This window comes from Phoca vitulina, unplaced genomic scaffold (assembly GCF_004348235.1).
Source record: "Phoca vitulina isolate PV1807 unplaced genomic scaffold, GSC_HSeal_1.0 scaffold66, whole genome shotgun sequence".
Classification (NCBI taxonomy): Eukaryota; Metazoa; Chordata; class Mammalia; order Carnivora; family Phocidae; genus Phoca; species Phoca vitulina.
This window is the reverse complement of record NW_022589769.1, coordinates 1,225,353-1,247,416: the sequence shown is the minus strand read 5'-3', so window position 1 is coordinate 1,247,416 and position 22,064 is coordinate 1,225,353. Positions and strand designations below refer to the sequence as shown.

Below are 22,064 nucleotides of genomic sequence, written 5' to 3'. Positions count from 1 at the left end.
GAAACCAGGTACATTTTAGAGTCCAAAGCAGTCTACAGATACGAGATTACAATGCAGGGGATCTTACACAGAGTTTGCCAAGCCAGGCTCTCACTCCTGCCTAGACTTCTGGTCTGTAGAGGCAAGGGAAAGATTCTCTTCTAACATGATTGCATGTAGCTCTAGCAGTCAACTTACAGATACTTGTGGAGTTAAGCACTATCTAATTTATGAGTTACAGATGTAGTTAGAAGTGCTGTGTTTGAGCCTAACGTTATGTTGGAGTAAAATGAATAACTATGCTGCCCGTTGAGTGAGAAACGAGAACCTGTGTTTATTAAAGTGCTTCGTGAACTTTACTGACAGATGCAAATATTACTTATTATTAAGATCTGAATTTAGTTGGAACAAGCTGGATTATAATGAAATACAGTAGAGCTGTGTTGGTACCCACACCAGGATTCTAGCGCAGCGAAGTGATTTTCTTATAGGGACATAGTAAGAACACTAATTTCACTCTCTGTATTTTACTCTGTATATCTCAGTTAAGAGCCTTTATGCCTCCTCAGACCTTTATTCTTCCTGTAGCATCACTTCCCCATGCCTCCTGTCCCAGAGATAGCGGGGAAGACCCTGGGGGAGCAGAAGGGGAAGTGAAAAACCCTCACCCCCCAGATGAAGTTCCCGGTGGTGTGTAGCTCTCCTGGACGGCCGAACTGCAGCAACGACATCTGGAGGACTGTGCCCCCACCACACACACAAGTGTTGCAGAGTATGCTTTTCAGAGTATGCCTTCTCATCCCTGGGGTGTCTGCCCTGTCATCAGAGGCTATAGCGCCCTCCTAATTATATCTAAGATACAGTCTGAAAGACATTTGGGAAAATGAATCCATGCCGGTCACACACGTACAACACAGTATACAAAGGGGGTACCATACCATCACCCTGCGGTTCTAAGAGCCTGCTATTTGGAGAGCGATGGTTAAGCTAAGGGATATTTCCCTTCCCCTCCCTGTGGAGGGTCCACTGAGGTCTGGATCCCAGAATGGCTCGCCCTGGTCTGGGTGTCTGAGACACCCCGTGAGAAGACAGAAGCTAACCTGCCCGGGAAGAGGGGCTCCTCATCCCACCCAGATGTTCATCCCACTTCAGCACTGGTTTTCCTGAGCTTTTCCAATGAAAAACCAAAGGACTTCCAAAAGAAAATCCTTTGGTTTTCATTGCTGCTGGGATAATCCACTGATTGATAGGTTGTTGCTTTCCCCTCATCCAGAAAGAAAGCATCTGGAACACCATTCCAGATCAGGCATTTTTTTGCGTTTGGGAAAATGCTCTGCTCTTGGCAATTGTCAGTGGCTGGAAAGGAGCTACAGCTAATATCAGTCAGGAAGAGGAAGAAAAAGAGCACATAGAGGGTATGTGGGCTTCGGAATTCCTCAGCTCTGCCCCAGCTATTGCATTAGTTCCTTCCCTGATCCAACTGCAAATCAATCCATTTTCAAAAATAGAGTGTTATAGGCATTTATATTTTCCAACTGACCCATCTCACACTCATCACTAATAAACATGCAGCAGAACATAGTAAGATGCCACAGTCCTACTGAAAGAGGTGGAAGACTTCTGACAGATCCCTTGGTGATTCTGGACTGCAGGATCTGACAGGTCCCCTTGGCTTGTGGGGTTTCTGTGGCTCAGGATGGAGACAAAATCCCTCATTTCAAAAGATGAAGGGAGGCAGCCCAGAATATGGGAGGCCGCAGAAGCCCTTTCCAATTCCTGGTTTGGGATAGCTTGAGCTATCCTGCAGATGAATGGGCTCTGACTTTCATGCAAACAAACATCTACCAGACAACCAAGAAGGCTCAGGGTGCAAACCCTCCTTTCTCAAATCGTAGAACATCACAACTTTAGGCTCTATAGTCTGGGTTAGCATAACATGCACTGGTTTGAGAAGATCTTAGGATAGAAATGGTAATAATGGCCAAGATTTGGGGCAAATCTTTCAGGGTCATTCAGAGCAAAGACAATGAGTTAATCTCTGTCCACTGCAGAGAGACACGGAACAGCTGGTGCCAATCAACCTGTTCCCACAGGAAGAAATAAGAGGATTCACAGGACCTCATACCACACATCCTGGATTGCCACAATAGGGGAAAAATCTTCTTGAAAGTATTAGGGTGGGAACCACTTGAATGTATTGGGAAAGAATTTAAAGAGAGATGGGTTAGAAGGGGATGTTCCCGTTCACTTTCGTATGGAGAGTCGTCTGAGGGCTCAGTGGCCTCAGTGAACATATCCACTAAGGAGACACTCCTCTTTAACTATTCTAGCCTGTCCTAGCTTTAGTCTAGATAATGACATTTATAAACCATTTGTCTACAAGTATATATTTGTAGACCATGGTGGGGGGGTGACCAAGCTTTATTCTAAAAGCTTCTCAAGATACATGGGAGAGGATCTTAACCAGTCCCAGACTCAAAACATCTATAAAACCACTTCAAATATAGCAAAACTTCCCCAAAAAGACCCACGTAGAAATGGAAGAAATTCTCCAAATGAACAACATGAAGTCATCTCAACTTGACTCTGACATTTCTGAATGTTGCTCACTTCCTTAGCCTGGATTTGAACTGATCACCTTCTCCAATTACTTAATACATTTTTCAGCCTCATGTTTTCTCGGCTCAGAACCAGTGCAGAAAACATCCTCTGGACTCTTTAGCTTCTAAACAGGAAACCGTAGAGTTTGCCTATCCAAACTGTCACACATCTGAACTCTGTATACGTAAGTTCACTTGTAACACCTGTAACATCTGAGAAACAGACCATTCCACCCATGGCAAATCAGATGGCATCTCTCCGTGCAATTCAAAACCTCTTTCAATTCTGAATCCCGACAGATCAGGTCTGAGATAGGAACCTTGATTCTGGATTCATCAGAGCAGAGTAATAGCCACTACCTGGGAGTTGAGAAGACACAGTAAGTCCTGCTTTTGGCCATAATTCCTTCACTCTGGAATGCCTCCTCAAATAAAAGACCCATAGCCGTGCTCTCTGTAATGCCAAGCTCAAGGCCATCCTCCTCATAGAAAGGCTGTTTCACCTTCTTTGTGTTTTGACAACTGTTCTACCAAAATCACTAAGAAATCCCCATCATGCTTTGAAATCAACATGGCCCCCAGGTAGGGTTCAGTCTACTGGGGGAACCACAAAGAGTAATCTCAGAAAGTTTATCTCCTCTCTGAGCCACGTCCTCCATCTGTGAATGGACGTCGTGGTGCATTCTGACTGCTTTATAAGGCAGTAGTGAGGTTGATATGAGGGTTACTGGTTACCAGTCAGCAACCAAATGAGTGTCAGTTATTGCTGCTTTCAAGGTAACATTGCCTTCTCTCTATCCCAGATGGGGTCACCACACTAAAGCCCATGGAGTACATGTGTCAGAACTGCCCCTGAGGTAAGCATCTGGAGCCCCCATACACTATGTAAGCAGATCAGAGATTCTGAGAGGTTAACTAGCAGGGTGAGAAGAACGAGCAAGTGCACACACACACACACTATACTCTCACTTGGAGACAAAACACAAAGGCAGGATGCACTGCCAATATCCAGATTATGTCACAATATTTTAATTCCAGGTGAGTATCCCTCACCTCTAAGAGACCAGTTCTTGGGGCACACAAACCCTTTCAATATTCATTTGAACAAAACGAATGAAAATCTAACTCTGGGATGGTACTGTCCAATAAAAATATAATGAGCCAAAGATGAGCCACTTTAACTTTTATAGTAGCCATATTAAAAAAGTGAAAAGAGGGGCAATTCATTTTTATATATTTAATCCAACATATTAAAATAGTACCATTCCAGTGTGTAATCAACTTAAAGATTAATGAAATATTTTACATAATTTTTGTCCTAAGGTTTCAAAATCTAGTATGTATTTTATACTTATAGCTCATCTCAATTTGGACCAGCCATATTTCAAGGGCCCTATAGCCAAATGTGGTTATTGGCCACATACACTATATGGCTATACTGCAAGCACAACTCTAGAAAAACCTATCCTGTGTTCTCCTTACCACTGAAGGGGGAAAGATTCCTGATTGATCAGCTCTGTAGTTCCTAAAGAATTAGGAGTTACCTGGGAGAACTTGTAAGAATGCAGATTTTCAGGCTCCCTCTCCAGACCTATAAATCAGAATCTCTGGGGCAGGGACACGGAAAGAGGAGATGGATTCCGCATTTTTAATAAGTTCTGCAGGTGATTTTCATGCACTCTGATGTTTGATAACTGCTGTTCTATTTTTTAATTCAAATTCTGCACTGATATAGCACTCCCTCACTCAGGCTAATTCAGAACTATCTGGATATCTTTAATTTTTATAAGTAAACTCATAGAGAAATTTTATTTTTATAAGGTATCACTATTGCCTGTAACAAGCTTTCAACTATGCCTAGTGCACAGCAAGCTCTCAATAAATGGTATAATTATTTTTACTAAGTTCCTTTGCTTGTATGTTCCCTGAACACCCTGCACTCTTCTGTTATAATATACATCACATGTTATTGAAACAGACCAATTAACTACAAATCAATTTACTGCATGACGACTTTGCTGAATAATCAAATCACCAAAATGTAAGGAAGACAATTAGATAAAGTTTGCCGAAGGATCAATTAGGGGAATGGCCCATTTGGAAACTTCTAAATATTATCTGAGGCTGTGTGGATGTGCGAGTGTGTGTTTATGTGCCTGTGTGTGCAACATACATGCGCAGGATGGGCGGGGATAGAAGGGTGGAAGAGGGTGAGGACACCCCACGTGGCCATGAACTTGCTTCTAATAATTACTTCATAAAGTATATAGCAGCCCGTTCACAGGGGATTGTTTTAATGGCTTTGGCCATTCATTTGGCCAGGGCTTTTTTGCAGACCCCCACCCTTACCTAGTGTCCAGTACTCATAGAGAACTGGGAGTGTGTCCCCAGGTTGGAGTCCCATGCCTCTAAGACAGTGCTGGCCCAGTGGAGGAGGCCAGACTTGCTGCCAGACAGAGACTCAGCCTCCACCTGCACCCCATAAACACACAAGCATGCATACACAGTCTCTTGAGCAGGCAGCAGCTGGGATTCAGCAGCCAAAACAGCTAGTTCAAAGTTTCTGGTAGTTTTTAGGGGATGGCTTATCATTTTTAGCCACTGATTTTCAGCAAAAGAAAGATTTTTGGAGAACTGACCCGGAACACACATTGCTTGTTTAACCCTATCTCCCGGAATACGCAGAATGCCCCCCAGCAAGGCAGCTGCTTTCCGTCATCACCCTGTCCCTGCACCTAGACTAGCCCCCAGCATGTCAGAGTATTCAACACACACCTGCTGCAGGAAGGGGACGCACCAAGTCAAATCAATACCCAGTGGAATAGCCATGTGGAGAGCTGCTTAGTTCCCTTAGGGCCCCTCAACATTTTAACAACTATGCTCCCCAACTCACTAGTTTTTTAGGAGCAAGATAGCACAGCTGAAGAGAGCAGGAGGACTCCATCTGGAGGCAAAGGTCAACGGTCCAAGGTCAAAATACAAGGAGCACGTGGGGGCAGTGTGGTCTAGTGGAAAGAACTTTGTCATCAGACGGACTCCATTGGGATTGGGGCCAAGTTACCGAAGTCCTCTGAGCCTGAGCATTTTTTTTTTCTTTTTTTAACCTCTAAGAGGAGGAGCAGGATAACAACTATCTCACTGAGCTGATGTGATAAATCTTATGTGCATATATGCACACACACACGTATATGCAGGTATCTATGTATACGTAAAATTTATCATGCTTGCTAGCACACAGAATTTGCTCAAAAATGACAGGAAGTTATTGTCACACCCTGGAGAACTCAGCGAAGCCCGTTTGAGGGACAAGGACTGCAGGGATGGAGGGCTCCCGCCTCATGGCGACAAGAAGTCTTAGCACTCCATGGAAATAACTGACGTACTCCTGGAACAAGAGGGAGAGAGTGGACATTTAACACGGACCGAACCTCATCCACTTCTAATCTGCCGGCCTATCTTGTTTGTTCTCCGGTCAAAATACAGCCCAAAGCCAACCACCTTTTTGGCTCTTCCAGCACCATCGTCCTAACCCAGGCCCCTGCCACCCCTCCCTGGACTGCTGTAAGAGACTCCCAACTAGTGCTCCTTCTGCTCTTGTCCTTTGGCGATCTGTTCTCCACAATGCCGTCTAACTCATCATTAAAATGATAAGGCAGATCACAGCTGACCCTCCAGTGCCTTCCTACCACACTTAAATCTTGAGTGGTTTCAAATTCTCCAAGTCCTCATTTGTCCTGAGCCCTGGTGGTCTTCCTGATTTGATCTTGAAAACTCTTGACTTGTACTCATAGGCTGTGGCCTTGCTGCACATCCTGCTGAACCTGGCCACCTCAGGCATGCCTCAACCACATGGCATTTGCACTTGCTGCTTATTCAGCCTGAAATGCTTACGATTCCACAGTGCTGTACCTGGCTCACACCCTCACTTGATTCAGGTCCCTCCCTGCTCAAACGTCACCCCCTCAGAGAGGTCCTCTCTGCTCACTGAGCCTAAAGTAACATTGCATCCTATTTTCTATCCGGCCCTCTGCTCTTTGATCATTATAGCTGTTGTATAACTTGCCATGCAAGTTTATCACATGCCTTTGCATCTACACGTTGGGTGTCTGGTCTCCACTAGAAGGGAGGCTCTTTGAAGGGAGGCTTCTCCTGGCTTATTGAATGCTATGTCCTGAGGGCTCAGAACACTTGCTGATACACAGTGATGACATATTAATGAACTGAAATGAATTTCTAGCTGTTCTGCCAAAATCACTAACTTGGCTTTTCAACCTTCATTCGAGTATAAGACCCATATTCTCCTTCTACTACAATCACTAGCCCATCCTGGAAAAGCTCCAGTGAGTCACAGTGGCAGGGAGACCTCGAGTCTGAGAAGGGAAAATCACCTTGTCCCTTTTGCCATCTCTTGCAGGATCCAACTCATGAAAGGTTCTTGATGGTACAGAATGAGAACCCCCATGCATGCTGGGGGTTCAGTGCTGCAAAGACCAGTTGCCAGAGACACCCACATGAACACTTTGTCTTTCAGGAGCAACCAAACCAAACGCAAAACCAAACAACGAATACCAGTGCTGGAGACACTATTGAATAAGAAAACAAATACAGTCTCACAAAGTGCACATGCGAACGAGAAAGTTTCTTCTACGCGGCTAGCAAAAGCAGAGTCGACATTTTGGCATCCTCTCCAAAAGACCCAAGTAAAAATCATCACTTTTCCTCTGGGGACAGGAAGAAGACCCCTTCAGTGCCACAGATCCTATTGTCTGGCGATTTTCATCTCACATCTTTACCCCGAGCCACTGACAAAACTGGCCAGATCTGCCTGACAGGCAGCTGTGTAAGAATAATACGCCCTTATAAGAATTTCAGTTATAAAATCCATTGAGCCCTCAAAACTGAGATTTTAAGTGTCTTGTTGATTTCTTTCTTCACTTAAAAAGAGAGAAGTTGTCTTTTGTCGAACACTGAAATCCAGGAGACACCAGGATTCAAGAGACCTGCCCTAAGGGGTGTTGTTCTGCACGCGGGGATGGTGTTGTTGGTTAGAACAGGGGTGCCCCGGGTTCTCCCAGGCGCTCGGAGACTTCGTCGAAACCATGAATCACAACCTTTGCTGACCGACCGATTCTGATTTTCCATATTCACTCTATGAGGAGGGAGGACTGGCTGGGAGATAATTTGACATTTGATTGATATGGGTATCTCCTTTTTCATGCTTGGTTCAAAATTCAGAGTTCAAATTGAACCTTATGAAGCATACAACGTATTATTAATATGGCCATCAAAGCAACAGGGATATCTCTCTCAATTTGAAATCTGATCAATAGCAATTCATTAAGAATCTACTGAGCAGCTGTCCTAAATCAGATAAGGTGGGTGAAAACACGCACTCTACCCAGGCAAACTTTGATTATCTGTGGCCTCTTTTAGGAACAGTGTGTGGACCACTTGCTTACAAGGCAGGGTTTGTTAAGTCACGGGATGAAATCAATGTCTACCTCTTAAAGCTGCAACTTCGCAGTGTTTGATCTATGATGTCAAAATATAACCTAAGATACAGCGGGACATGCAGACATTTTAAACAAGAGAGGTGGAGGCGGTAGAAGGCAGCATGTCCACCAATGGCATCTATTCACATTTTAAGCCAACATCCCTCCCCACCCTGGTCAGTTACCCCTTCAGATGCATGCTCCCTTTCCTAGGTTTTGAAGATGTCAAATGTCTCTTGCATCCCAGGAACATTCCCTGCCACCCCCAGCTACACAACTATCCACCTTCTACTATTAAGTATTAGTGAAGTGTTAGGGATGTCACCACCTCTCACAGGGAGAAACTGATGTTTGAGGCTAGGAGTTGAGGAAGGAAAATAGGGGAGCCCTTACCCAAGGGGTTTTATAGAAATGGAGTAAGCTGTTGCTTTAAAATATAAGCATGCATACCTCCTGAACTCGCAGGGTAAGACTTTCAGCCATTAAAAATATGGAGACCGATTCTATCAATGAAACCGGGCCATCCTTTTGCTGGAGACATGTTCCTAGCAAACTGTCCTTCCTTTAGTTCCTTCTCACCAAAGACTCAGTAGGGAGTGAAGCGTTAGCAAACAAGCCTTCATTTACTGCTCCATTGATAAAATGTGACTGGTAGCAGATGAAGTTCTATCTGCAAGGCTCTGTGTAATGTAGGCTTTTGAAGGTCATTTCATACTCAACTACATGTTCATGAACTGTACAGTCCTCCCTTGTTGGCTAGAAGCAACATACTGGTAAGATTTCCTAGTAATTGTTTTGGTCAAAGTTCAGGCTTAAAAGCAACAAAACAAAACAACCCCAAAATCAAAACAAAAAAACCAAAACCAAAAAACCCCGAATCTGTTGGCACTCACCTATCTTGACATTTAATCAAGTAATTCCATGCTAATGAAAGTCCAAACATAACTGTTCTGAACCACATCAAAGCAAAAAGACAGGCGTTATTTTGACGGACACATCATGTAACTGTGCAATTTCCATTTGCCAATGCCCTGATTCCAAAAGCAGAAGACTTTGTCTCTCTAAATCCTGCTACTTGTAATAGGTTTTAAAAGAAAGGAGATGGAGGATCTTTGATTAATAGAATGAAGATCCCCTTCTCATGAGACAGAGATAATTATATTCTCCAATGCCTCTAGCTTTCTGAATTCAGTCTTTTATAACCATTCAATAAAGATCCCAAATAATTCATATATACATCTGTGTGAACCCAGGCAAAATACGTCAAAAAACATACAAGTCACACGTATGTGTCCTTAATCTCCCCCGTTCAGCATTTTAACATAAGAGCACTGCTTATACCGTGATCGTATTGTGGCTTCATTCAACATAGTCTTACTTTTCTAGATCATGTATCATTAAGACTGGAAATAAAATATCCAAGTTAGCAAAATGCCTAGTATCTTTTTAGACAGCGGAGCCTGAAGGCTTCAGCTATACTCCAAAGATATATGGACTTTGTTTCTGTTTTGCCTTTTTTTTTTTTTTTAACTCAACTTTCTAGAGTGACCAACTGCAGCATGTGAAGGAAAAAAAAAAAAAGAGAGAGAGAGAGAGAATACTGAGCTTTGGATGGATGCATCAAGAAGTAGCAATGTTTGTTACCTGCAGAGGTGTTACAAGAAATTTCATCTGCTGCAACGAAGACGAACTGATTTCTGGAAGAGAAGATAAAATTCACAATACTGCTCGCTCAGGGGGAAATGTGCTCTCTGCCAACTGGGTGAATGTATTCAGATGCGGGGAGGGAGGGGTGCTTCGTTCGAATGGATGTTGCAAGGAAATGTGTGGATAAATCTCAGACCTTGAGAGTTTAGAAAGATTGTGAAACAGGCATGCGGGGACCTCGCCAACGGAATCATGGTGATGTGAGAACGGGGGGCCATGTACACACTGTTGCACCGTCATATTAATACTAAGTGTTACCAGAACGTCATGCCAGGGGATGTTGCTAAGGCTAGGGCAATTCAAACTGTGCTTGGATTTCTGCGCTAAACGGAGACTACATTTAAAGAAAATACGGACGGTCTGTTGGGGAAAAGGGGATACTAGCTATGAAAATCATAAAATTCCAGACTCTTTATTATTGTGGTATAATATCAAAAAAATTTTTCTTTAAAAGGAAAGAAAAAGAAATGCTGTCATTTCAGAAGAGAATGTTACATGGTATCATGTTATGGATAATAATTTCCTCACCAAACTAGGCTGGCTACATAAAGAAGGTAAGAGCACTCATCTATTGGAATAAATCCTATCTTATCAAATTATTTTTAATGATGCCGTATTTAAAAGAAAATTAAAATGGAAAATGCCATTTTACTTTGATTTAGTAAATCCGGAAAGATGATAAAACTCTCTTAAGATGTTTCCAACTGTGGCATTTGCACAATGAAATGTGTTCTAATTCAGACCTACTGTTTATTTCTCCAGAAATAAGAACGTCTGTGGGAGGCAGATTATAAAAATGCCCCCAGTGAGATTGGCTAGGCTCTTAAATGTCTCAAAATCGGCAGTAGAGAGTCTTCTGGTTCTCATGTGTTAGATTTTACTGTGCATATGAATCATTAAGAAGCAAGATAAATGCATTTTTTGGGTCTTAGTTTGATTGGTCTTGTTCAAATGTTTTAATGCTTCCAAAAGTATCTAGTGATTGAGCATTTCTTAAAACATCTTAAGAAAGTTTTACTGTTGCAAGACGTACACCCTGGAATATAAATAGAGCTACCATTGGAAAATTCACTAGAATTTAGCATCCAGTTGAAAATTCTAGCCATTTCCACACCAATGAAACCTAAACAAAATTATACATGCTCTGAGAATAGTATTCCGTATGTTTCTCTTCCACGTAACAAAAGGCAGCCAAGTTCATTTATCACCTCTCTTAAAAGACTAAAAGTTAGTGTTCCTGGATTTCTGCTGTCTTTTTGCTTGGACACAGACTTTTTGAGCCCCACCAATATCTGGCTTCAAATTTCTGAGGTTTGAGGAGCAGTACAATTAATATCCCTGAACATGAAGATGTTTGGGTTGAATATTTGTTTTGACTTGTTTACCTTTGACTTACTCAAGGGGCAGTAAGATATGGACACCCCAATTACATGTATGAGATTGTTGGATGGGCCAAACAAGCACTTGGAAGGACTTCTTTTATAGTATGCCCACAAGGAGAACACTACCATAACCAAGAGTGGCCACCTGGTTTATCCAGAGGGGCAGGGTCTTTGGTATAGCCATTTTCCTATTTATGGGATGGGCCTCATTAGTTAAGTAGTTCTATCCAGTACAGACCCTATAATCCTAGAAGACTCTGGCACCTTGCATCCCACTTCTGCATTTTCCCTAAGGAACTGTCCCACCTGCTAGACATTAGGAAAACCATGAGAGGCAACCAACAGAAGTAAAATGATGATTGAATGAACAGGGAAAACTTGTAAGAATGCAACCTACAAGTATGTTTATAAAGATACTAGACCTTTAATTTAATTGTACCAGAATTTTAGGAAATATGATGGTTGTCCTTCACAGCACTCTTCCTTGGGACATGATACACTAACTCTGAAAAATAATGCTACCATTTCTCCATTCCCTTCTTACTCCTCTCTCTCTCTTTCTTGGATAACCTATATATTTTGAATTTTTTTAGAGAGTCTTTGTGATCCCTGAGCAAAGTTCTGAACAAAGGGGATGACTCAAAGAGTTGGCTTAGAAGTCGGCCGACTGTCAAATCAAATGTATGTCAAAGCATAAAGTTATCACCAATAATGATATTGTACGCGATAGGCCATGGCCTTTGCAGCAGTGCAAAAAAGGAATTATTAAAGAGTACTTGCAAAAAATAGTAGCCATTTGGATGTATCAATTCTATACTGATTTTTTTTTTTAAATTCCACATAAACATCCAGAAGATTTCCCTAACATTTCAGAAAACTGCCTTTCTATGGAGCTCGTTAATTCCATGGAGTCAACTGGCATGATCAGCCCTTGCCCCACTATGCTACCCTTTCACCAACTGATTATGAGTACAGTGAACAGGAAATGCCTGCAAATTATTGCCTGGGGAGGGATGTCAGGCCAACGTGGCCCACATGTGAAGCCAACAGAGGAATCTGGGTAGAGTTATAAGGGGCAGGTTTCATGGCGATGTCTCTGTCCACTATGTTATAACATTTTTATATACGGTCTGTTTCTCCCCACTTGACCTTTAAGACAAACGATCTATCTTAGCCCATAAATGGATCATATGTGACCCTCTCTGTGGAATCATTTACCCCAAATGACCAGAGAGGTATGATCAAAGAGATTAATGATGTAGCTGGGAAGTCAGCTCTCCCCAAGCAAGGTCAGGACGAACTGAATGACCACAGCAGTGCAGGTACACTCCGGACAGCGGGCTCATCTTTCAGAGCAGAGAGGAGGCTGGTACGGGGCCTGACTCCTTATGTCAATCCTAGTCTGCTCTGCACTCTCAACATAGACTGAAGAATTTAAACTTCAAAAGCAGTTGCACTCGACTTTCAGCAAACTGGTTGTAGATGCTAAAGTCTGGCCAAGTAGATCTCAGCCTTGGCTGCACATGGTAAAAACACCTGGTGCCCTTCTAAAATTCCCAGTGACCAGGCTGCACCTGAGATCAGTTAAATGGGAATCTCTGTGGGTGGGTCTCGGACACTAGTAGTTTCTAAAGAGCTCCAGGCGTACAAGCCAAGGGTGAGGGCCACTTGTCTAGCTGAATGGTTCTCACCTGCCTGCTCCCTAGACTTATAAGGAGAGGTTAAAATAATGTGAATGCTGAGGCCCTTCTCCTATGGTCCTAGACTAACTGGTGTGGGGCAGGGTGTGGAATGAGGTAGTTTAGGAGATGCTCGGCAGCTGAGTCTTCTATCAGCCACAGCTGAGAAGCACTGGGTATGGCACAAATACAGAGTGGAAAGGGAGCTGAATTACTGAATTTTTTGCAGCTTTTGCTTCTTTTGTAACTTCCATTTTATCACCCACCATGCTAGCCTCTTAGGCAACCTAGCTGTGTAGCTGCTGAGGATGTAACCACAGACACACCATACATGGCCCAGGAATGGTCCCTCCTAGTTTCTGGAGGCCTTCGGAGAGAATGGATGTTAAACCTCATTTTTGAAAGCGAAGCTGGTCTACAGTGGCCACGATGTCATGCTCTCTGTATCTGCTTCCTCCCCTGTTCCTCTTCTTTCATCACCTCCCATGGGCAAACCCAAGAGCATCTTTGCTAGGTCTTTCCACTTTCCTTCTGAGTCTACATCTAATTCTCTTTACCAGTTTTTTCAGCTGGAATTTTTTTTTTTTTTCCGAGCCCTCTCTCTACTGCAGAATTTCTCAAACTTCCCTGAAGACAAGAATTAGCTAGAATGCTTGTTAAAAATATACAGATGTCTGGGTTTCAGCCCTGACCGCCTGAATCAGAACTTCCAGGAGAGAGGTCTGATCATCTGTACATTTGGCAAGAACCCAGGCCTGGTTATTGACCAGCTCTGGGGGCCTCATTCGCACTGTCCTAAGTGGCTGGTGTTCCTGAAGAGAATCATGGTCCCAGGTAATTCGTACCATGGGGAAATTTGGGAACACTGCCGAGAAATCTCCTGCAAGTTCATTCCCATTTTCATTTCAGAGCCCCAACTTTTCCCAGGAAGACTGTTTGACAGGGGGAGCCTTTGTGGGAGGAGGGAGGATTACTAATTTAAGAAAAATAATGAAATGGTTGATGACTGAGCACAAGGGAGAAGGCTACGTTTGTCTTGAGTCTTTGCAGTGTTGATGCCAAGAAGCCACCGGCCTAATGTCAATGGAGTATTTATCCATGACAGGTGGCTGCCAAGCCTTGTATCTATGCATTAAGTGATTTAATTTTCCTGACCACGCCTCTTCCTATCCCAGTCTTTACACACGAAGAGGCGGAGGCATAGCAGGTCAGGGAACACGCACAAGCTGGTAAGTGGTGGTGAAATCTGAACATGGTTGGGTTGGCTCAAGACCTGACTCTTATTCACTCGCTAAGATTGGGCTCAGGGGCGCCCTCGTAGGGGTACTGAGTCAGCAGTGGAGGGTCACGTCTCTACGGAGGGACTTCCTGATACTGTCCTGAACCTTCTATTCCACCCAGACAAAACAATACAGTATTTGGATTCCCCTTGGAGTATGATGTTAATTGAGGCTTGAGAGAGATAATTATATTCTGCTTTAACAACTTGGGATGTGGAATGGCATGGGCCATGGTCTTTCTCTCTTTTCATTCTATTACCAGACTTCATTATGTTTTACGACGGTTTTCACAGACCAACCATCTAGACTCTGAATCTGACTCAGCTGGTGGTACATTTAAATTAGTCCTGTGACCTGCCATATCATCCTTCTATCCCACTTTTCTTCTTAGGCTAAATCTCATCTCTCTGCAATTTTCTTTCTTCTAAAAATTACCCACAGCTGAATTCTAAGAGACAAATTAAAATAGTAGCCAGCCAGTATTGCTGGAGGGAATGTGAGAAGCCGGGTTTCAAGAGAGAATAAAACTTGTGGCACAGGCAGGGGAGAGAGGAGGGAGGACAGACGGGGAATGTTCTCCCATCAGAGAATGCCGGTTTTAAGTTTCACTGTTAAATATTCTGGTGGCTTCTCATTCTTTGGCCTCTTAATTCTCTTATGTCACTATTGTTACAGAAAACTCGGGGTGGACATCACTCAGGGCAAGTTTCTTCTTGTAGCCAATGCTATGAGTATTGAATCTAGCACGCACGTGCACACACACACACAAACACACAAACACACACACACACAATGTGTTTAAAACCCCCAAGGCTAGCTAGTAAAAAAAAATCCCTAGAGCCTTAGAAGTTGTTCTTCTCCTATGGTAGATTGCAGTCAAGATGCCCTAAGATGATAGTGGCACAAAATCAAATTAATCCTATTGGTAGGTTCTGGGGCACCTGCTGGTTATAAGGCAGAGTTTCTCAACACTGACTGCCTATTACAAATCAGCTACTGTATATATATATATATAGATAGGTAGATAGATAGATAGATAGATTTTTTTTTTTTTTTAATGAAATACTAATGACCAGGTCCACTTCCCAGTCTTTTAAGTCAGAATCTTGGAGAGTGGTTCCCAGGCCTGGGTATTCCCAGAAAACCATTCCGGTGATCCTAACGTGCCAGCCAGCACCGAGAACTCACGTTTGACTGTATGAATATTTCTTTGAACTTATGTTCTCTATCTCTGCAGGAAAGAGAGCTGTGTTCTCTGGTTTTTCAATTAAACTGCACTGGTGTTGACTGCCACAGTTTTTAATTATTAATACTTTAATTTTTGAAAATTGTATAATAATTATATGTATTGTTTAATATATTACTTACACTTAATTTTTTATAACTGTGCTTACCAGGATGCTTCCCTTTGGACATGGGGGATTAAGGCAGAAATGCACACTAATCGGGGATTCTTGCGGTTCATATTAAGAAGTTGCTGGAAGGGTCATATGGAATCCCGTCATGAATGTTTTCTGAATAGTTAAACATAACATGCAGAAGTAAGGTGCTTCTATTAAAATTGTTCTTGCTGACTTTACTAAATAGTTTACTCATTTTGCTCTTTGAATCCTCAGATGGTTAATGAGGGTTTGCTACCTGCCAGGCACCCAGCTAAGCCATAAGGATAGGACGTTGTGCTCCTGGCCTTTAAATCACTGTGGAACATCTCTACTGGGCTTGGCTGCCTGGAAGCTCATAACCTAATTTATATTTCAGTTTTACTGCCTAGAAAGCGGGACTTATTTACTTGGGATCAGTATTTTAATTCCCTCTTCCCTTCCCCACTCAGTTCTAAAACTCGAGGATTATAAAAAGCCCATTCAAATTTATAGTTTCCCCTGCCCTGTGGTTATTTCTATTTCTATTTTAGTTTTGAATTACGTGCACTTCCAAGAGGCTGTGGCGAACTGTAGGATGACATGGGGTGTAAACAAACCAGCGAGCAAACGAACGGACAGACTATAGAATCCTCTGAACGGGTCTCTCCTGATCCTTTTTATCTCACGTCCTTTCACATACATGTAAAAACATTTCATTTAACCTCAGTTGCTATTGCTAACATTATGTACATTAAAAAAATAAAAGTTTAACTGGGAAAGGAGAGAAGTGCTCTGAATCTATCCCTGATTTGAATATTTGAATACTTCCATCCAAACTTCTGGGTTTCAGAAATTCAAATCCAAGTACATCTCCACTCCCTGGAGACTTTGAGAGCAGTCCACTTCCGTAATTTCATTTTTTCAACCTTGAACAATCTCCATGGTTCCCACTACTTTTTTTTCTCAGCTAACAAGAGAACTAATGGTGAACCTGGAAGCCCTGCCCTGTCGCCTTCCTGGGCCTCAGTTTCTTCATCTGGAAAATGGAAACAAAAATAGCACAGCGTCCCTTAGATATTGTGTGTGTGTGTGTGTGTGTGTGTGTGTGTGTGTGTGTGTATTTTGATGAGAACATGAATGTGAAAAGACTTTATTTGGGGGGAAATTGCCATTTATTTTTTTGGTTGTGTATACTCATGAAGGATAGTCATCTTCTCTCCCCAGAGAGAGAAGGCATTTGTGTTTTTAAGTGCTGGGCTTCCAGGGTTTTAGGCCAAGAGGGGGAGAGTGAAGAGCCTTTTGAGGTTACAGGTCCTATCAAAGGTAGGCGGGGGCCTCCCAGAACACAAAATCTCACCTCAGCTTTGGTTGGGCAGGATGAAGAGGGGCACAGAGGAACCCTCATGAGAATGAGTTTCTGATGCACAGTTAGAAATGGGTCTGGCCAGTTGTAGGAACAGCTACATGTGTTCTCTTGGGGAAGCAGCTCTTGTATAGGGGAAAGGAATCCCGGGCTTAAGGAGGTCGGTGTGGGGGTGGGAGCATAGGGTGTCCAGGCTGAGGCTCTGGAGGCTGGAGAGGCCACACTGAGGTCTGTGCCCACCTATGAGTTACATGCAAAATGGAGTTAGTGTGATGGTGGGAAGGTCCAGAACCTTACAGATCCCCAGGGGATTCTGATAACCCACAACCACCCCAGACAATGGACTTCTCGCCAGTGGCAATGGGAAAAGAGCAACCTAGGCAGATTTGGTGTGACTTTTTGAAAAGGAATTCTCTGTAGAGCAACTGGTTGTACCGCAATCTACAGTACTGGAGGTGTAGAGGCTGGGTTTGTGCGGGGAGAATGGGTCATTGTTCCTATGATGTATCCCTGAGCTCCTCCACAGACAGGAAAGAGCAGGATGAATGGAAAGACAGGCTGTTTGAGCTCATGATTCCCAGTTGCTTCTTGAAGGTGTAGAATCTGATACAACAGCACTGGGGTGGGCTTAAGATTCTGCATTGCTCACAGGCTCCCGGGGAGGCCAGCTGGGTTGGTCTGGGAACCATACTTTGCAGAGCAAGGTTCTCAGGACCCTCACAATGAACCACCCCAATCTTGAAATTTCAGAACAGACTCAGGCAATCACTCTTTTCCTGTCCTTTGTTTGTTCTAAGTTTGAGATGGAGAAATTGAAGAAAATAATACAAAGAATAGCAGAGAAGCAATCTATCATTCTGGGAAAGCTGTGGGGCTGACAGTGTCCAGGACACGGGTTTAACATGCCCCCACGCCCACCCCCTGAGCTCACAGTCCACTAACTAGAAGTAGCCTGCACACTAACTACGCAGAAATGGTGAGGAAAATAAGCCCCTCATCTTTGAATGCAATCTAAAGTTTCAAATGACAAAAGTGGACCACAAACAGAGTCAGGGATTGAGGGGATGATTGAAGCATCCAAAAATCATGGTCTTCTTTGTAAAGGGATTCCATGCCTGTAAATGCAGTGGGAAGCGCTGATCTGGGTTATCAGATGTTGGGTGTATTTCTATAATCTCAGGGCCAAAGCATTTCCATTTAAGAGATTAGGATAATTAAGGGAAATGGGTGTTTAGCTTTGATTATGTCTCATCCCCCCCCACAATCTATTGATCTATTCGAACACTCACACATCCTAATGCGGCAAGAATAAGCCCAGGAACAATGACAAAATTGATGAGTTAGTTACTCCTTACAGACGCTCCCTCAAGCTTTCGCCTCCAAACTACCGTCTAATTCCTGATAGTTGTCCCTACTGTATAAATATGTGTGTGTGTGTTAATTAAATACGAAATACACTATGGTTTTGAGGAGAATTTAATTCCAGAGGAATCAATCACTGTGATTCATGCCAGGGAGAAAATCATGAGAAGTCATTTATTTCTGTCTAGTGACTTCATAGGCACGTACTGCACACAGATACGGAAATAACGTAGAGGCCACACTTAGATAGAAATCAGTTCTACTGGGAAGGAATGTCAACTTCTCTTCATAGATACAGGGTCAGAACTTCTTTTGATAACTTTAAAGGGAATACTGGAAATTTTTAGTGAAAAGTTACCTCTCACCCCAAAAGATAGCACAGTGACCAAAAAAAAAAGGCAAAGAAGGGGAGCGTCTTCTGTATATGTCATATTCACGCACTAAGATTGTATTGTGTGTCTGTTCTTCTCTCCTTGACTGGGATGTTGCCTTCCACAAGGAGAGCTCTGTATTTGCAGTGGAAATGGCGCTCCATGTGCGCCTTCTCGTCGGAGGCTTCTGACCTGCCGCTAGAAAGTATCAGGCTTTCTCACCTGCCTCGAAACCCTTCACAGCTGAAAGATCCTGATGGTGCTACTTAAAGGATAGGTTTTATTTGCTTCTTTGTGGCCTATCAAGTCAATGATCTGCAACCCGAGAAGTGTGTAATTAGGCCATGACATGACCAAAGGAGTTGTTACATCTTGTCTTGTCACTGGCAAAAGTGTCTACCCACATGGCTGTGACAGCTATGGTCTACTGGGTTTGGAATTTCCTTTAATGTCTCCCCAACTCCTTGTTGGTCCAGTCTGTTGACTATTACAGTCTTGGTTCCCTTTTTTAACGGCTTCAATTACATACATGTTCATCCAATAGCACGTAACAGTTGTTAAGAAGCCATTATAGATTATGGACCAAAGGCAATTAGTTCTCGAAACCAAAATTTGAGCACTTTTTCTTTTAATGTTTATGTGTGTGTGCATGTCTGTAAATTTAAAATAAGAGAAATTCAGGAAATCTACCAGTAACAGCCATGTTTCTTTTCAGCATTGGGAGCTTTGTGTCCATAAATGCGAGTTTCAAAAAATCCTATCGATGCTTCTATCAAGAGCTATACATCCTCTCCTTCACGATTTCAGAGCCATCTCAGTTGTTACCAAATGTAATCATTGTCGATCTGCACAGCAGGTTGGCAGAAAATATAATTATCTTTAGTTATTGTAATTTTTTTTTTTTTTTGGGTGAATGCCCAATGGGAACTATTCAATCCATAGAGAAAATAGATAAATTACTGGTGGGTTTGAGAGCAGGAAATTCGGCTCTCTTTTTCATCACTAAGTCATGTCTTCGTTATGACTATTTGAGGCTGCAAACCTGCCTTGCCCTGACTTTGTTAACAAGAGCAGGCGGCACAGACAGTGCAGGACCTGGACTGATGGATATTGGGTTCAAAGTGCAATCATCGGACTTCCCAGAGCACATGGAGAATCTACCTGGGACGAGCACACATGTTCTGCTTCTTTCTGGGACAGTCCAGTTGAAGTCTGCTGTCCTGGACTCATTATTAATAACAGTGCATCCCTTCTCTGTCTCAAGTGTCACATTCTGGATAATCATTTCTAGGGTCACCCTAACGACACTGCTTATCTTATCAGGTTGTTCCAGTGTTCTACATGGTACCTGACACACAGAGACACTACCAAAAAAAGTGACTTCAAAAGAGAAATCTACATGGTGAAAAGGAAAAAAAAAATGGCAGGGAAGATACTGTAAGACTGCTTACTTTAAGGAAAGCTGACGTATCAAAATCCAAACATCAGAGAACTGATAAATTGACAGGCTTACGTAGCCCCTCCCCCCAAGTAAGTTTGTCCATAACAAATAAAAACAAAACAAATCAAATTACTCATGGAACTCACTGGTTTAAAAAGAATCAGATTCGCGCAGAATCCTTCCTACTAAGTTTTAAAAGGCTTGTCCACACCATACTCAGCAGTTGAGTAGATTTGGTCACTGTTCTTCCTAAACTCTTTGAATGACTCCAGAATCTGTTTAGGAAATAACAGATTCAAACCCCTGAATTTCAGAGATTCAGGTGGAATTGACATAACCTAGAGATTTTTGGTTTCCTCAAAGCTCATTCTTGCCATCCAGATTTAAAGCTCTGATGGGAATACACGAAAATAAAAACAAGAACACTTTATGTAGTGCCCTTCATGGGCCGAATCTTTCACAGCCATTGGCTCAATACTTCCAAAACACCCGTAAGGTGTAATCAATACACCCCTAACAGATGAAGTGATGGAATGCAAAGAAATGACTTCTCAAGATTGCTCCAATAAGATGCAATAGAGCCTCATGACTAAGGGCACAGACTCTAGCTTTCAGGCTGAGCCAAAAAACTCAACTCTACCAAGCTCGCCTTCCCAATCTGGAAAATGGAGCAACAACATCCACTGTCTAGCCCCAGTGTGACTGACAGCTCAATGGCATGGTGTTTGTAAAGCGCTTAGCACAGTGCCCATCACAGTTGTTAGTATTGTGATGATCATAATTGTGTTGTCATGGTCATAGAGGATGATTTGAATCAAAGATTGCTCACCAACTACATCAAACTTCAGGAAGTCTTAGTAAAATCATGCAAATAATAAAGTCCTCCATTTCCATCTAATGAACATGTTAACAGGAGCACTGTCCTATATATTGCAAGTTTTACTGAAGAAATTTATTTTCGTCTGGTGTGTGTGCCTTATAATGGGAAACTCACAGGCAATATAGGTTTCTTTCTAGTTACTCTAAAGCTGCCTGGAATAACTAGCTTCAGTCTCTCCTCCTGAGGGGACCCTGACTCACCGAAAGGAAAAAAAAAAACAACAACAAATGAATCAGTTAAGAAAGTGAACTTTACACCAACAAGAACAAGAATATAAATAAAAATAAGAGTATACTATATACTATATATAAGAGTATACTATATACTATATATATACTAAGTATATATACTTTTATATATACATACATATATATATATATTTTCCAACCTGGTGTTCTAATTAAAAAAGTTGGACGTGCTTTTCTAGGCACTGGGGTATAGGATATAAATAAAGGCATTAGTGACTCATTTCTGCTACATTTATATTACAAGTTGACAGAGTGTCTTTTCTTAAATTGCAGAACCCGGGAGAACTCATCAGGGCATGTGAAAGTAGCAGATAAGATAAAGAGCTGAAATCAAGAACAACTTTAAGAAAGCAGTGTCAACAAAGGTACAGAGAAGTAACTACTGTTCTGCTGTGATTTGACTCAAGAGGTGAGAGTCTGAATCCAAACCAGTTTCCTTCTGACCCTGGATCCTTGTCTCAGCTGAGAGATGCCACGGGATACACTTCTGTCCCCTCTGAGCCTCCATGAACTGAGCCCATCACAGTTCCTTATTCATCTGAGAACCACCCTCGGCCTCACCGAGGTTTATAATGCACTCGCTCTATTTTTCAACAGTGGATTTCTCAGAGAAAATAATTGAAAATGTACATGAAAGACAATAGGGGAGCTACTATAGAGTTGCCAGCTTTTTTTTTTTTTTTTTTGCCAAATAGAAACACTAAAACCAAAAGTGAATGAAAAAAGAAAAAAAACAAAAAATAAACAACAGGGGCGCCTGGATGGCTCAGTCAGTTAAGCGTCCAACTCTTGATCTCAGCTCAGGTCTTGATCTCAGGATTGTGAGTTCAAGCCCCGCGTTGAGCTCCATGCTGGGCGTGGAGACTACTTTAAAAAAAAAAAAAGAAAGAAAGAAAAAAGAAAGCAAAACAAAGCTGCC

General features: G+C 42.5%; 1 protein-coding gene across 9 annotated transcripts in view; it reads right to left on the bottom strand.

The window, feature by feature from the left end:
* RBFOX1 (RNA binding fox-1 homolog 1) overlaps positions 1-22,064 on the bottom strand; it is a 1,177,605-nt gene that overhangs the window by 5,032 nt on the left and 1,150,509 nt on the right. For all 9 annotated transcript variants that reach the window (XM_032392249.1, XM_032392251.1, XM_032392258.1 and 6 more), the window contains one exon: positions 9,716-9,768. In XM_032392249.1, coding sequence (XP_032248140.1) covers positions 9,716-9,768 — 53 coding nt within the window. The remainder of the gene's footprint in view (positions 1-9,715; positions 9,769-22,064) is intronic.